Source organism: Vanessa tameamea, chromosome 4 (assembly GCF_037043105.1).
Source record: "Vanessa tameamea isolate UH-Manoa-2023 chromosome 4, ilVanTame1 primary haplotype, whole genome shotgun sequence".
Taxonomy (NCBI): domain Eukaryota; kingdom Metazoa; phylum Arthropoda; class Insecta; order Lepidoptera; family Nymphalidae; genus Vanessa; species Vanessa tameamea.
This window is the reverse complement of record NC_087312.1, coordinates 8,934,778-8,947,220: the sequence shown is the minus strand read 5'-3', so window position 1 is coordinate 8,947,220 and position 12,443 is coordinate 8,934,778. Positions and strand designations below refer to the sequence as shown.

Genomic DNA, 12,443 nt, shown 5'->3' with positions numbered 1-12,443 from the left:
TTTTATAAATTATTTATAAAGTGTACTTTAAAATAAATCAAAAAGTGAATTATATTACAAAATAAATAATTTCAATAGATGAAATAAAAAAATATAAGCTTTTATCTTTCCTTACATTCGCTACACATACTACACATTATTATAATTTTTCATTGATGATAAAAATATAATGATTGCCTATTTACAATGATTACAGTTATTTTATTGTCAAGTAAATATCGTTGAATTGAAATACCTACAGTGGGGTTTAGGCTCGTAATACCAATGATAACTATAATAGTTGAACTACTGTTCATTTTTTGGTCATCGCTACAGAAAAAGATTCAAAGAGTTTCTAAGAATTTACTTGAACAAAATAGAGTTTCAATCAAGAGAATATTATTAAGAAAAATTGGCATCACGCGAGTAATTTATCCTAAATCTATATCTAAAATTTCATCTACAGTGCTTTTTTACAAAAGAAATCCCACGGTCTTAAGTGCAATGTTGTCATTATTAGGTGTAATTATTCTATGAGTAGTATAACCAACCGGAGGCGGTATTACTGTAAAAAATTTAAGACCACCTTTCGTCCCTGTTATCTGTATTAATATTATAAATGCGCAAGGAACTCTGTCTGTCTATTTGTTACTCTTCACGGTTTAGTCACTGAATTGACTTTTGAAGCAATCTGTATCCCAAAGACGAACATATGGTCCTTTTTTTGCCCTTTATAATGTTAGGGAGGATTGTATACAAGTTTTTGAAGCATCTTCATCACATATTGAATTCGAAGCTTTAAGCTACTATAAATTGGACCGCGAACCACGCCAAACGAAAATATGACGCTGTTCGAAATATTGAATGATCCAAATGAAGATATTAGTGTATTAGACATTTATAAAAATTTTGAAAATAATTTTTGCCATTTTATTTTCAGGTGCCACTCGCATTTCCCGAGCGACTTTATTGGCTTTATAGTCGATATCCCAATAACTGTTTCGAAAGGTAAGAATTTCAGTTCGAAATTGGCTCAAAGTGAATAAAATAATGTTTTTTAAATTAAACAACTTAACACAAGATTAAATATCTTCAACTTATCAAAAATAATAACACTGCGACATAATATCAATTAAAACATTTGGGTACTTAAAGGTAATTTACACAACATAAGTTTCAGATTTACTCGAGTAGTGTGAAAATAGACTAGCAAATAAAGACTTTTTATTAATAAATGCACGTTTGTGGTAAATTGAGCAAATTAAAAAAGAAAGTTATAATTATGTACAATATATAATAATTATTATAAATAAACAGATATTTTACCGGCAACAAGCTTCAATCATTTAACTTAACATAAGGACACATTAAGTGAAGTTCGCTACAGAATATTTGTAACTAGTCTACTCAAGAACGTTGTTAAAGTTACATTCATTGAATAATCATATTAGCGTACGAGCTAGTTTTGATTTACTACAGGCGATGGAGACCAGCTAGCGCGAATCTGAGTGAGTGAGTGACTCTTCCATCGCCCTTTTACGCAAATATTTGTTAATTTTCAGATTTTTCTAGAAACTTAAGGGTAAGGCTAGAGCTTCGGCCCACGAAGATGGTTTTTTTGGTCGAAGGTTGTCGAAGCCGAAGGTCCGGTCAAACTTTAGTACTTATCGTTCCTTTTTTTAAACTCAAAATAAAATATGTTGGCAGCATTTCATCGAATGACTGAGGAGAATATTAGGGGAATTCTTTCGTAAAAGGCACTTTAAATTGAAATCCTGTTCTAAATTTGAATTTAAAAATATGTATTATTTACGATAGTGCAGTAATGTGCAAGAATACTGTAACGGCACACACACAAACCTCAACCTTTCCTATATTTTTTTAAAGAACATAATTATATATTGAAAATATAGAACTTTTATTCATTCATATATATTGTTATAAATACAGACAATTCCATGTGCGCTGAGGGGTCTTAAGAACACGGCACAAAGTTAATTGTGCGTTCATATTTTATGGAGGGTGTGTACTAAAAATTTACAAGTTTTTATTCTTTTGATAAATAAATGTTAACAAAAACCCTGCTTGAAGTTACGAAAACTAATAAAAATTGTATTAAAACTATAGAAATATCAATGAATGAAATGATAAATAATAAAGTACCTACTCAAAGAATGTCGTGCTCGACTGCGGACCCCTATCGTGCGGATTCACCCCGGCACCAGCGCACATGTTGTCCACGACAATGCTGGTGCGGCACCAACGCGGCTACATCCAGGTGCCAATGCACAGGTTGTCCACGAGGCTGGTGCCGCGCCGGCGCGGCTACATCCAGGCGCCGGGGCGCAGGTTGTCCACGATGCTGGTGCGGCGCCGGCCCGCGCGCGCGCACTCGAGGGTCACCCGGCGCCAGGGTCAGGACTCGTGCAACAGGCGCTGGTAGTGAGGGAACACGTCGTACGGTGGCACGTGCAGGCCGAACTCCAGCGCCACGAGGACGGCGAATTCGAACTTTATGAGATCCTTCTTGTTCACTCTGAACGTTGTTTCGATGCGCTGGTGATATAATATTATTTATAAAATATAGTATATTCGACGTCCGGGGTCCGATGGAGCAACGTGTATTTGTTATTTACGTTTCGACTTTTCGTCATTATATTTTAAAGGTATAGACAAACTTTATATTAAATAATATAAAATAGAATCAGTTATCTTGTGACTAGCTCGTATAGCTGCAGATCCCGGACTTCAAATCCGAGTCGAAGTTTTAAAAAGATACGACGAACTTTCTTTATTAATAAAATGTTGGTAGGACGGTTTTAAAAAGTCGAAAATTTTTGTCTAGTACGACTGGGACATTAAGGTGAACTGAAAAAAACCTCGACACGCTCGAGTATTTCAGTGTGGAATTTTCAGGTGGAATGAATGATTGGAAAACTCACGTTGAAAATTTGTGTCTTGTCTAAAGTAGTTAACCAGTCAGCGGTACTAACAGCTTGTAACGCTTATGCACACCAAGTATTTGACACCAATAGAATGAGAGTTTTTAAATGCCAAAAGAAAAACATTAGCGTCATATGTCATTTGAGCTCTAAGTCATGTAAGCCATCTTTTGATAAACTTAAAATACTCAAACGTCCTTACTCGTATCTTAATGGAGTGTTGGTATTCCCTCCATTCGAAAAAGAAATTAACTTATTTTATAAAACACCGAGTTTTTTAAATAAGTAATTATTTATAAATGCATGTATATTTTTTAACAAAGTTTTTTTTAATTTAACTGTATTTAGTTAAAATAAAATATTTGCATAGGTATCAATTTTGATCTATAAAGTCTTATCTTACAGATTGTAAGGTCGATCGTAATATCAATAACGTTTAATCTCATGTAAATCAAGCATCCATATGCAAATAAAGAAATTGTATTGAAATAATAAAATAATCATATACTTAAGTTTTCAAATAACGAACTGTTTGTATATAAGAGCATAGTAGCTACCGCGTAAAATTGTAGTGTCTACTATCTATTTGTCACGTCACATATGTGACAAACACTATAGCTTATTCCAATAGAAGAATAAATAAATATAAACAAACCTAAGACTACGTCTTTCTTCCATATTAACTCAGCTATATTGAACTCTACTAATCTTGATTAACTACTTATATCCAATTCATTTTACTTCTAAATTACCTATAGCAAATTCGCCGACGTTCAAAACGCCATTTTATCGCAAATCCATAAAGAATATCAATGACATGGCGTCTATACGATGTTAAATGTGGTCTATGTGGCTTTTGTCCTCTTGTTGTGGGAATAGGCTATAGCTATCATTTTAAATTCATAGGATACAGATGTGTAGTGAAATGTTACATACATTTAATGTAAAAAAAATCTTATAAATGCTGCTACAACATTATTTTCTTTAGGTTTTAACATATTTGTACTTTTTAAAATCATTGGTAACATCTGATAAATTTCCAAACCCATATAGACATAATAATATGTGAGTGAAAATAATCTTATAAAAATAATAATAATAAAAATATTGTTACCTCAATAAGTGCTTTCAACATTTCACCCTTTACATCGTTTAGTTTGGCCGACAGCAATAGGCACGCGCCGGCGCAGAGTTTCCTGTTATCTTTGTTAATGAGATTTGCGAGTATCAGTTTTTCAAAGTAAACATATGCTTGAGCCACAGACAATAAATCTATACCCCCACTGTCGTGTTTTGCTATTTTTCGCATTTCTTTTTTTATACTGAAATAAATTATATAATGTTAAATTTAGGCGTCATTAAATACGGTAGCAGTTATCCAAATACGCTCATTATTTTCCTTTATGCTGTGTAAATTTTAATATGACAATAAAATATATAAAATAATATTACCTCCTCAATTTGCTTAGAGTGAGCTTGATATGAGGAAACTTTTCTCTGAACTTGTCATTCAGCTCTTTCTTCAAATCTTGAGGTCGGACATAATCAATAATAGACGTCATGTAAGAAGTAAAAGTAAGTAGGGTCCTATGTTTTCCCGCAATTAATTCAGGATCATCAAGAACATTGGGACAGTATTGTACCTATAAAGTTTACATGTACATTAATTCCTTTACTATTACATAACTATAAAAATTATATTTTTACAGGTTATTCCTACTTATTTTCCTGTTTTGGTACAAATACATATTCAACTATTAAATAAATTGACTGTGTCATATATAATTTGTGACAAGACATCCTTCACATCAATTTATATTTATGATAAATCTCAACTTACATATTTTTGAGAAAGAATTGCAGTCTCATCCCAATCAAAGGTTTTATTTTCTATTGTTGAATGAGGAGGAGATGAGGCTGCAGTTGATCGCTGGGAAGATTCATATGAAAAACACCTAAAATTTAAATGAATATTTTTTTATGAGCCCTCGAGTTATCATTTATCATGCATTAAGGCATAACTAAAGGCATACATGGGTCATGAAATATACATGCACTAAAAAAAACTGGAAAATAATGTGTTAACATGCTTTAAAACTGTGTCCAACTCTGAACCTTTGAAATTAGTAGTATGTACTGTATTAGGTTATTAATATTTAATGTTAGTATAACTACTTTCTAAAGCTTTCTATATTAACAATTATATTTTATCCCCAAATCCACAGCCTTTGTACTAACTTAATAATAACTTAAAAATAATGATACAATCCTTTTTGCAACACTTGTTACATTCCAAATAGTATGAGGAGTGTGTTGTGTTATTGTAACATTAGTGATATATTACAATGTACAGCTTAAGTAAGTGCAATAATAACATTTTTTTTGTTAATTATTAAAATTTAAAATAAGTGTAAACTCAGACTGAAACTTATTTTGATAAATAAATGGTGATACTGGTTCATGAATCAATTAATATTAGGCAAGATTTTAAAATTACATTAATTTAAAACTTGCATTAAATAACTGTCTGAAGTCTTTTGAACTTGACTTTAACTTAAGAACTTGCATTAAATAAAGCTGTTCTCTATTAGGTTGTGCTATCTGAAATAAACTATTGCAAATTTTGTGTTTGTGAATCTGTTTAGCATCAATATGAACTATATTTAGCTTAGCATTACAAAATATTATTCTTTTTCTTGTTTACCATTTTTTATCCTTGTGTCTCGTCAATAACTTAGTCCTGAAATTTAAATGTTAGTGATGGCATGAGAGATGGTATGTAGTACTCCATTACGGCAAAGCAACATGGAATTCTTAAAATTACCGTATATATATTATACAAAACTAGGTATTATTTAATTTATCTCTGTCATAAAGATGATGGTAAGATTTGTGAGTGCCTTATTCATGTCTCTCAAGTTTAAAAATAAATCATTAAAAAAATGGCAATGAAAACAATAAAACATGCGTAAGTTTTATGACATTTAGTGAAAGAAAATACACACATTTAAATTATTGATATGCATTAATAGTTTACCTTGCAATGACATGGGGATGACGAGTCATAATTTTCCATGTAGTTTTGTCACTGAAATCTCCCTCATACATCTTTTTGTATTGTTCTCGTGTACAGATTCTTGATGGTATCAATAACTTTGAATAAGAAATTTCTTGTCCATTCTCTTCTCTTTCTAGACCTAATAGGTCAAATGGATCAATACCATTGTCTGTGATAGCAGCTAGAGGCCTAGGCCCTGATGTATTGCGTCTTCTGACACCTTCCTTCCTTAAATCGGAGCTATAAAATATAAATATTTCTATTTTTATATAATACTGAATTAGAATACCTAAAGTTTAAGAATAAATAACATACCGTGCACTTTTGATTGTCTTAGAGTAAGGTATTGTACTAAACAAAGCACATGGAGGACCTTGGCCAGGAACAAATGCAAGTCTCTCATCCCTAAAAGAAACACCTTTGATGGGTTTAACAAATCTTAGCTCCTTGTTATAAGCAGATCTCTCTGAAACGCATGTACTGTTTGTACGAAAACGACCTGTAAATTACATATAATTTTTAAAATAGAAAATTACTATTTTAATAATTGAGCATAAGGTTTTCTTTTAATTATAATTTGTTTATTTACCAAAATTCAAGCTTTCAGAGCTGCTTTTCTCATCTTGACTAACAACTTTTCTAGCCCTTACTGAAGAATGTCTATCTTTAAATAGTTCTGTAGTCCCAGATGAGCATCTAATAAGATAATTATGAATTAGTATATTTCCCGAAAAACTACAGATTTTTTAAGAATCGTACAAAAATACTCACCTTTCTCGATACGAATTGAAACCAAGTCCCTTAACTGGGGTTGCAGTGGCTTGCTCGGAATCTGAACTTAATGATTGATTATCGCCACTAGCTTTTTGAACGGGACTTGTTTGTGTTTTGGTACGATTTCGAACGCTATTGCGCAAGCCATCTTTATGATTATAGCTCTGATTATCCTTAATTTCACAGTCACATTTGTCGATATTCGCTGCCTTTTTATCAACAATTTGATATAATTCCGTATCCTTGAAGGAGCCATCTAAGGAAATGTTTGATAAAAAAGTCACAGCGGCAAGTCGCCTGCGAGCTTTCTCATACTTATTACGATTATACGACATGATGTTAATAGAAAAAGAAGTATTTCTTTATTCAATAAAAAATAAAATACTATATATATTTAAACAATAATAATGACAGCTGTTAGTGACAACTGACAATTAGACTCTAGAATAGATTCAATAGTATTTACCGTATGTTAATAGTGTTTACCGTCTTATTACTGTTATGGATTGGCAATTACAAATAATTTGGCTAATGGCATTGTACATCGTCCAATAACAAGTACGCCATAATCATCAAAAAAATATATATATCACATCAAGGTATATTATGTAATAATGTATTTTAAAGATTTGCTAAATGAAAACTAGCATTTGTATTTTGAGCCTGGTAATAGAGTTACAGCAATTTAATATAAAAAGAGAAACTTAAGTAAAAAATGTTTGTATTGCTTTGAATATTATCTTTCTCAGTTTGACTATGCTCTATAATTTTACACTTTTGCTGATAAAAGGTATTTAATAAAAAAGGAAGATGTCATTAACTCTTGTCAAAATTATGTTGTCATTTGTCAGTGTCATAATTATTTGGCCTTACTGTGTTGTCTGTTACTGTTATTAAAATCTAAATATCGTTTGAGAAGTGACATAGGAAGCCGCTATTTTATTTGGATCATAATTACTGTGGTATGGATGGAGCCTAATACTCCTAGCTCATCGTCTGCCACCAGAGCCACAAGATTTATGATGGAAGGTGTTGGAGCAAGAGTTATTAGAGGACCTGATTGGAAATGGGGCAAACAGGTAGATTGAATTACTCCCATTACCTGGAGCTACATATATTTTATTTATTTTGCGTACTATCAAAATTGGCTTAATGTACAATGTTTACTTATCTACATGTTTTTTTTTTTAGGATGGTGGAGAGGGCCATGTTGGCACTGTGAGAAACTTTGAATCTCCAGAAGAAGTAGTTGTCGTTTGGGATAATGGAACTGCAGCAAATTACAGATGTTCAGGAGCTTATGATTTACGCATCTTTGATAGTGCTCCAACAGGTGTCAAACATGAGAGCACAATGTGTGATACTTGCCGACAAAAGCCAATTTTTGGTAAGAGGATTTGAAGTAAATTTATTTACTATATAAAGTAAATATAATATAATCTTTCATATTTGTCTTGATATTTTAATTATCCACTGTCAATGGAGATCAATAATAAGATAATTAATAGCAATATGATTTAGTTATTGGAGCCATTCAAATTATATAATTTAGCAAGTATATCTTCTCAAAATACACCAGTAAAACCCTCCATAATTATGAGTACAACAACATAACATTTGCTATTTTATTATTTAAGGAATAAGGTGGAAATGTGCTGAATGCAGTAACTATGACTTATGCTCAGTTTGCTATCATGGAGATAAGCATCACTTGCGGCATAGATTTTACCGTATCAGTGCTCCTGGGGCACAACGCTGTCTTGTTGAGCCTCGGAGAAAGAGCAAAAAACAAGCTGTTAAAGGAATATTTCCAGGAGCAAGAGTTGTGAGGGGGGTAAGTTATAAATAAGTACTCACTTATTTAGTACTCATAATAGAAATAATACACATTTTTATAATTACTTCAAAAGGAAAACAAGCCATAAAAAAGTATAGGCTTGGTTAGTCTTTATAAACAGCTAATATTTTATAGTCAAAAGTAGTTGAAATTGTTGGTTTCATATTATGATTAAATAAAACTTTGCCAGCATTTAATGAAGAGTTTTTTGTTTCTGAGTTACTGAAAATGCTATCAGGGTTATACTGTGTTATCCATATATTCAAGTCTTTTTATATAATATTTAAAAAATATGTTCATTTTTATAGTTAATGTGTAAGGCATCAAATTTTTGTACATAAGAAATAGAATGGTTTAGAATGAAAACTTGAAATCTATCCATCATAAACTTATTTAGGTTTTTATGTTAATTTCTAATTATATTATCACAGGTGGATTGGCAGTGGGAAGATCAAGACGGTGGAAATGGCAGAAGGGGTAAAGTAAACGAGGTTCAAGATTGGTCAGCAGCCAGTCCACGTTCAGCAGCATATGTTGTTTGGGACAATGGAAGCAAAAACCTCTACAGAGTTGGCTTTGAGGGCATGGCTGATTTGAAGGTAATAAAATTTATAATGATTCATTTGTAATGGGACTGGAAGGTCCTGTCATAATTTTATTTAGAAGTATATTCATTTATGTTGAAGACATTTGGAGCTAATTTTTCTGTTCTAAAAAATGGTACAGTCAGAAAATAAAGGCATATGAAAGTTCATATTAACAAAGCATAGTTCTTGTTTGTCATTGCCACAATAAAAATTAAAGTTTTTTATAACCTATAGATTTTAAAAGTTACTGTAACCAAAAAAAATATCTTTTTTCTATAGAAAAAGTAATTCATCAACAATTTGGAACTAATTTTATCTTTGTATATTTCAGGTTTTGAATGATGTAAAGGGTCAGAATGTTTATAAAGAGCACTTACCACTCTTGGGAGAATTGGGTCCTGGTCGTGCAGGGCCTCATGGATTACAAGTTGGTGACCAAGTGAGTTTCATTGTTAATTTTGACATTAAATTTTGGAAAGTGTCCTGAGTGACAAGTTTTGGACTTTATAAAATATTTTGTTTGGTTTATCAAATTTTCTAATAAATAAACATGTAATAAATATTCTAAGTATGCATTACATTTTTATATAAACAGGTTTTGGATAATAAGGAAGTACTTTAATACATAGCAGTCTTTATTTACTTAAATTAATTTATCTTTATTTATTTTTCTAATGTAAAACAGTTTTATTTATCCCAAAGCTAAAGTCTATTTAAAAAAAAAAATAGTTTTTTCCATTTAGTTTATCATAAAGAGTGTATAAACTTAAATCCAATTTTTCTGATCTTTCCAGGTGAATGTAGACTTAGATTTGGAAATAGTTCAATCATTACAACATGGTCATGGAGGGTGGACAGATGGCATGTTTGAATGTCTCAGTACCACTGGCACTGTCGTGGGAATAGATGAGGACCACGACATAGTGGTCACCTACCCTAGCGGTAATCGATGGACCTTTAACCCGGCTGTATTGACAAAGGTAATTTAATAAACATTTTAATTATAATTCAATTTGAAAGAGTTTATGATTTTATATGCATGTGTGCGTGCGCCTGCGTATGAGAATCGAAATTTATTTATTGTAAAGCTATCATTAGTTTAGGTCGTAGATTTTACTTAAACGTAGCAACTAGAACCTTTCAGATACGATATTTTTTTAATGATATAACTTTTATTCAATATTTGTCGAGTACAAGATCTGAGATTGCATTCATATCTGTAAACCATCCTTCCGCCGGTCTGCTTCTGCATATCTTAATTTAATAAATACTCTTTGCTTATATATTCAAGTAGAGATACCCTTATTTATAAAGATATTGGGCAGGTCACGCACACTAATGCGTTACTCAATGCAAACGTGTAACATATATTAAATCTGCATAGGTAATAGAAATATATTAATTGTTATTATATATGTTATAAAGTTATATTATTATGTAAATGTAAATAATTAAGATAAAACAGAAATGTAACGGAACCGTGACCAACCAACATACCAACAACAAGGAAACGAAGGCACAGATGTACGAAAGTAGAAAAAACGTTATCATATAATTCAAATCCGAATTTTAATTCAATCTATACTTGTATTTATAAAGAGATAAAAATACTTTAAAGGAGGTTATCTTCGGAACAAGTTCCGAATCCATTTAAAAAAAAAAATCAATTATAGAAAGCTACATTATTCCTGAGTGTATTTATATCAAGCATATTAACTATCTCAATTTTTGTCACAATAAGTCGGAAATACCTCTTAAAAAAGATTATATGTAAAAAATATCACCGATTCCAAATTATGTGCAATTAAAATATTGTTCCGTGCGGAATATGTGGTCGGATCTGTAATAATAAAATGTTAAATTCTTTCACATAATGGTTGGTCCACGCAGGTGTGCAGCGGCACGCTGAGCGCGTCGACGTCGGCGGCGAGCGCGGGGGGCGCGGGCGGCGCGGGCGGCGCGTTCGCGGTGGGCGACCTCGTGCAGGTGTGCGCCGACCGCGAGCGCGTCAAGCTGCTGCAGCGCGGACACGGCGAGTGGGCCGAGGCCATGGCGCCGGTGACTATCCCACTGCTATACTTGTTCTATCTAAATCCTCTTATAAAAAGGTTACTTTTATCGTGACAAAGACTTCCACCAAACTTTATTTCTCTATTAGCTCGACGTAGCGAAATAAAAATCGTCATTTTTTTTTCTATAATATCCGGTAGACTGGCAAATGGGTCTGCTTATGCTCACTACCGCCCATAGACATCGACACCAATATATTAACCATTCATTCGTAATTACGGAATCAAACTTTGGAATTAAGATGCTATCCCTTGTGCCTGCGCTTCATTGTGGTAAGTTACTACAGGCCCAAGTACAAACAGAGACAAATAGAATTGTGTAATCCGCAGAGGATGGACCTCTACGATAAATTGTAATTGGGTCGTGTTTATTTATACAACCTCGTGAATTCGACGAATATATACATTTTTAATGTTCTCTCTTTACAAGACACGTAAATAATTTGATTAATTTCAATACAATTTGAAAAGCAATTATTTATATACTGAATATCTAATTTAGTAATGGATTGTTATAGAAGAGCCTTTTTCTTTTATTATTTTATTGATGACTACATCTAATGAATATTCTCCTTATGCTCACATACTACACTAAAGTTATATGACAATATATGTGATATTCAATTATTTTGTAAATATCATCCGAACAAAATTTTATGTATTTTCTCGCGAATAAATTACAATTAACTAAAGTAGTTTACTATATTGTACAATTATGTAAAGTAAACACCGGACACCAATGCTGGAGTTCTCTACTGTTTAAAATATGTATATACAGATTAAAAATAGTTTATAAACCAAGTTTGTCCTATCCTTTTATGCGCATTATAGTCATATTCGTGTCACGCTGAGCTAGATAGTATACCACCATAATAACATCGGTAAAGAGGACACCATCACCGAAGACAAAGCGCACAAAACATTGAGGCATTCGAGATTTATGACGAAATGCTTTTCAGAGCTAGTATTGTTTTGACAGTGTGTCAAATGGAGACATTACGCAGTGTGACCCTCCGAAGATAACTGGATTTGAAAGCTGCCTTTTGCTGTGACCGTATCTAAGGGGGCGTGTCTATGGAAACAGGGAACATCTACTTGTTTGTATAGACACGCCCCATCAACTTCAACACTCAAAACATAATATCCGAGGCTTTGTCAGTGGAATAACTTCGGAAGTCTGTGAAATTTCGTGAAAAA

General features: G+C 32.4%; 2 protein-coding genes across 3 annotated transcripts in view; one reads left to right on the top strand and one right to left on the bottom strand.

Annotated features, from left to right (window-relative positions):
- Positions 1-1,205: 1,205 nt before the first annotated feature.
- On the bottom strand, positions 1,206-7,187 carry LOC113394444 (CDK5 and ABL1 enzyme substrate 2). 2 transcript variants are annotated; one of them, XM_026631756.2, is made up of 9 exons: positions 6,751-7,187; positions 6,569-6,675; positions 6,295-6,478; positions 5,959-6,219; positions 5,626-5,661; positions 4,762-4,876; positions 4,374-4,564; positions 4,036-4,243; positions 1,206-2,535 (listed from the first exon to the last, which is right to left on the bottom strand). In XM_026631756.2, exons 1-9 carry the CDS (start codon positions 7,086-7,088, stop codon positions 2,395-2,397), a joined length of 1,581 nt encoding a protein of 526 aa, XP_026487541.2. In that variant the 5' UTR covers positions 7,089-7,187; the 3' UTR covers positions 1,206-2,394. The 2 variants fall into 2 exon arrangements, with proteins under 2 accessions (XP_026487541.2, XP_026487542.2); XM_026631757.2 differs by lacking the exon at positions 5,626-5,661 and having other exon boundaries at positions 1,209-2,535.
- A 411-nt stretch (positions 7,188-7,598) lies between these two features.
- Positions 7,599-12,443, top strand: part of Mib1 (mind bomb 1) — a 157,451-nt gene continuing 152,606 nt past the window's right edge. The window contains exons 1-7 of the mRNA XM_026631753.2: positions 7,599-7,832; positions 7,945-8,140; positions 8,391-8,587; positions 9,022-9,189; positions 9,509-9,616; positions 9,972-10,157; positions 11,068-11,235. Coding sequence (XP_026487538.1) covers positions 7,722-7,832; positions 7,945-8,140; positions 8,391-8,587; positions 9,022-9,189; positions 9,509-9,616; positions 9,972-10,157; positions 11,068-11,235 — 1,134 coding nt within the window. The 5' untranslated portion in view covers positions 7,599-7,721. The remainder of the gene's footprint in view (positions 7,833-7,944; positions 8,141-8,390; positions 8,588-9,021; positions 9,190-9,508; positions 9,617-9,971; positions 10,158-11,067; positions 11,236-12,443) is intronic.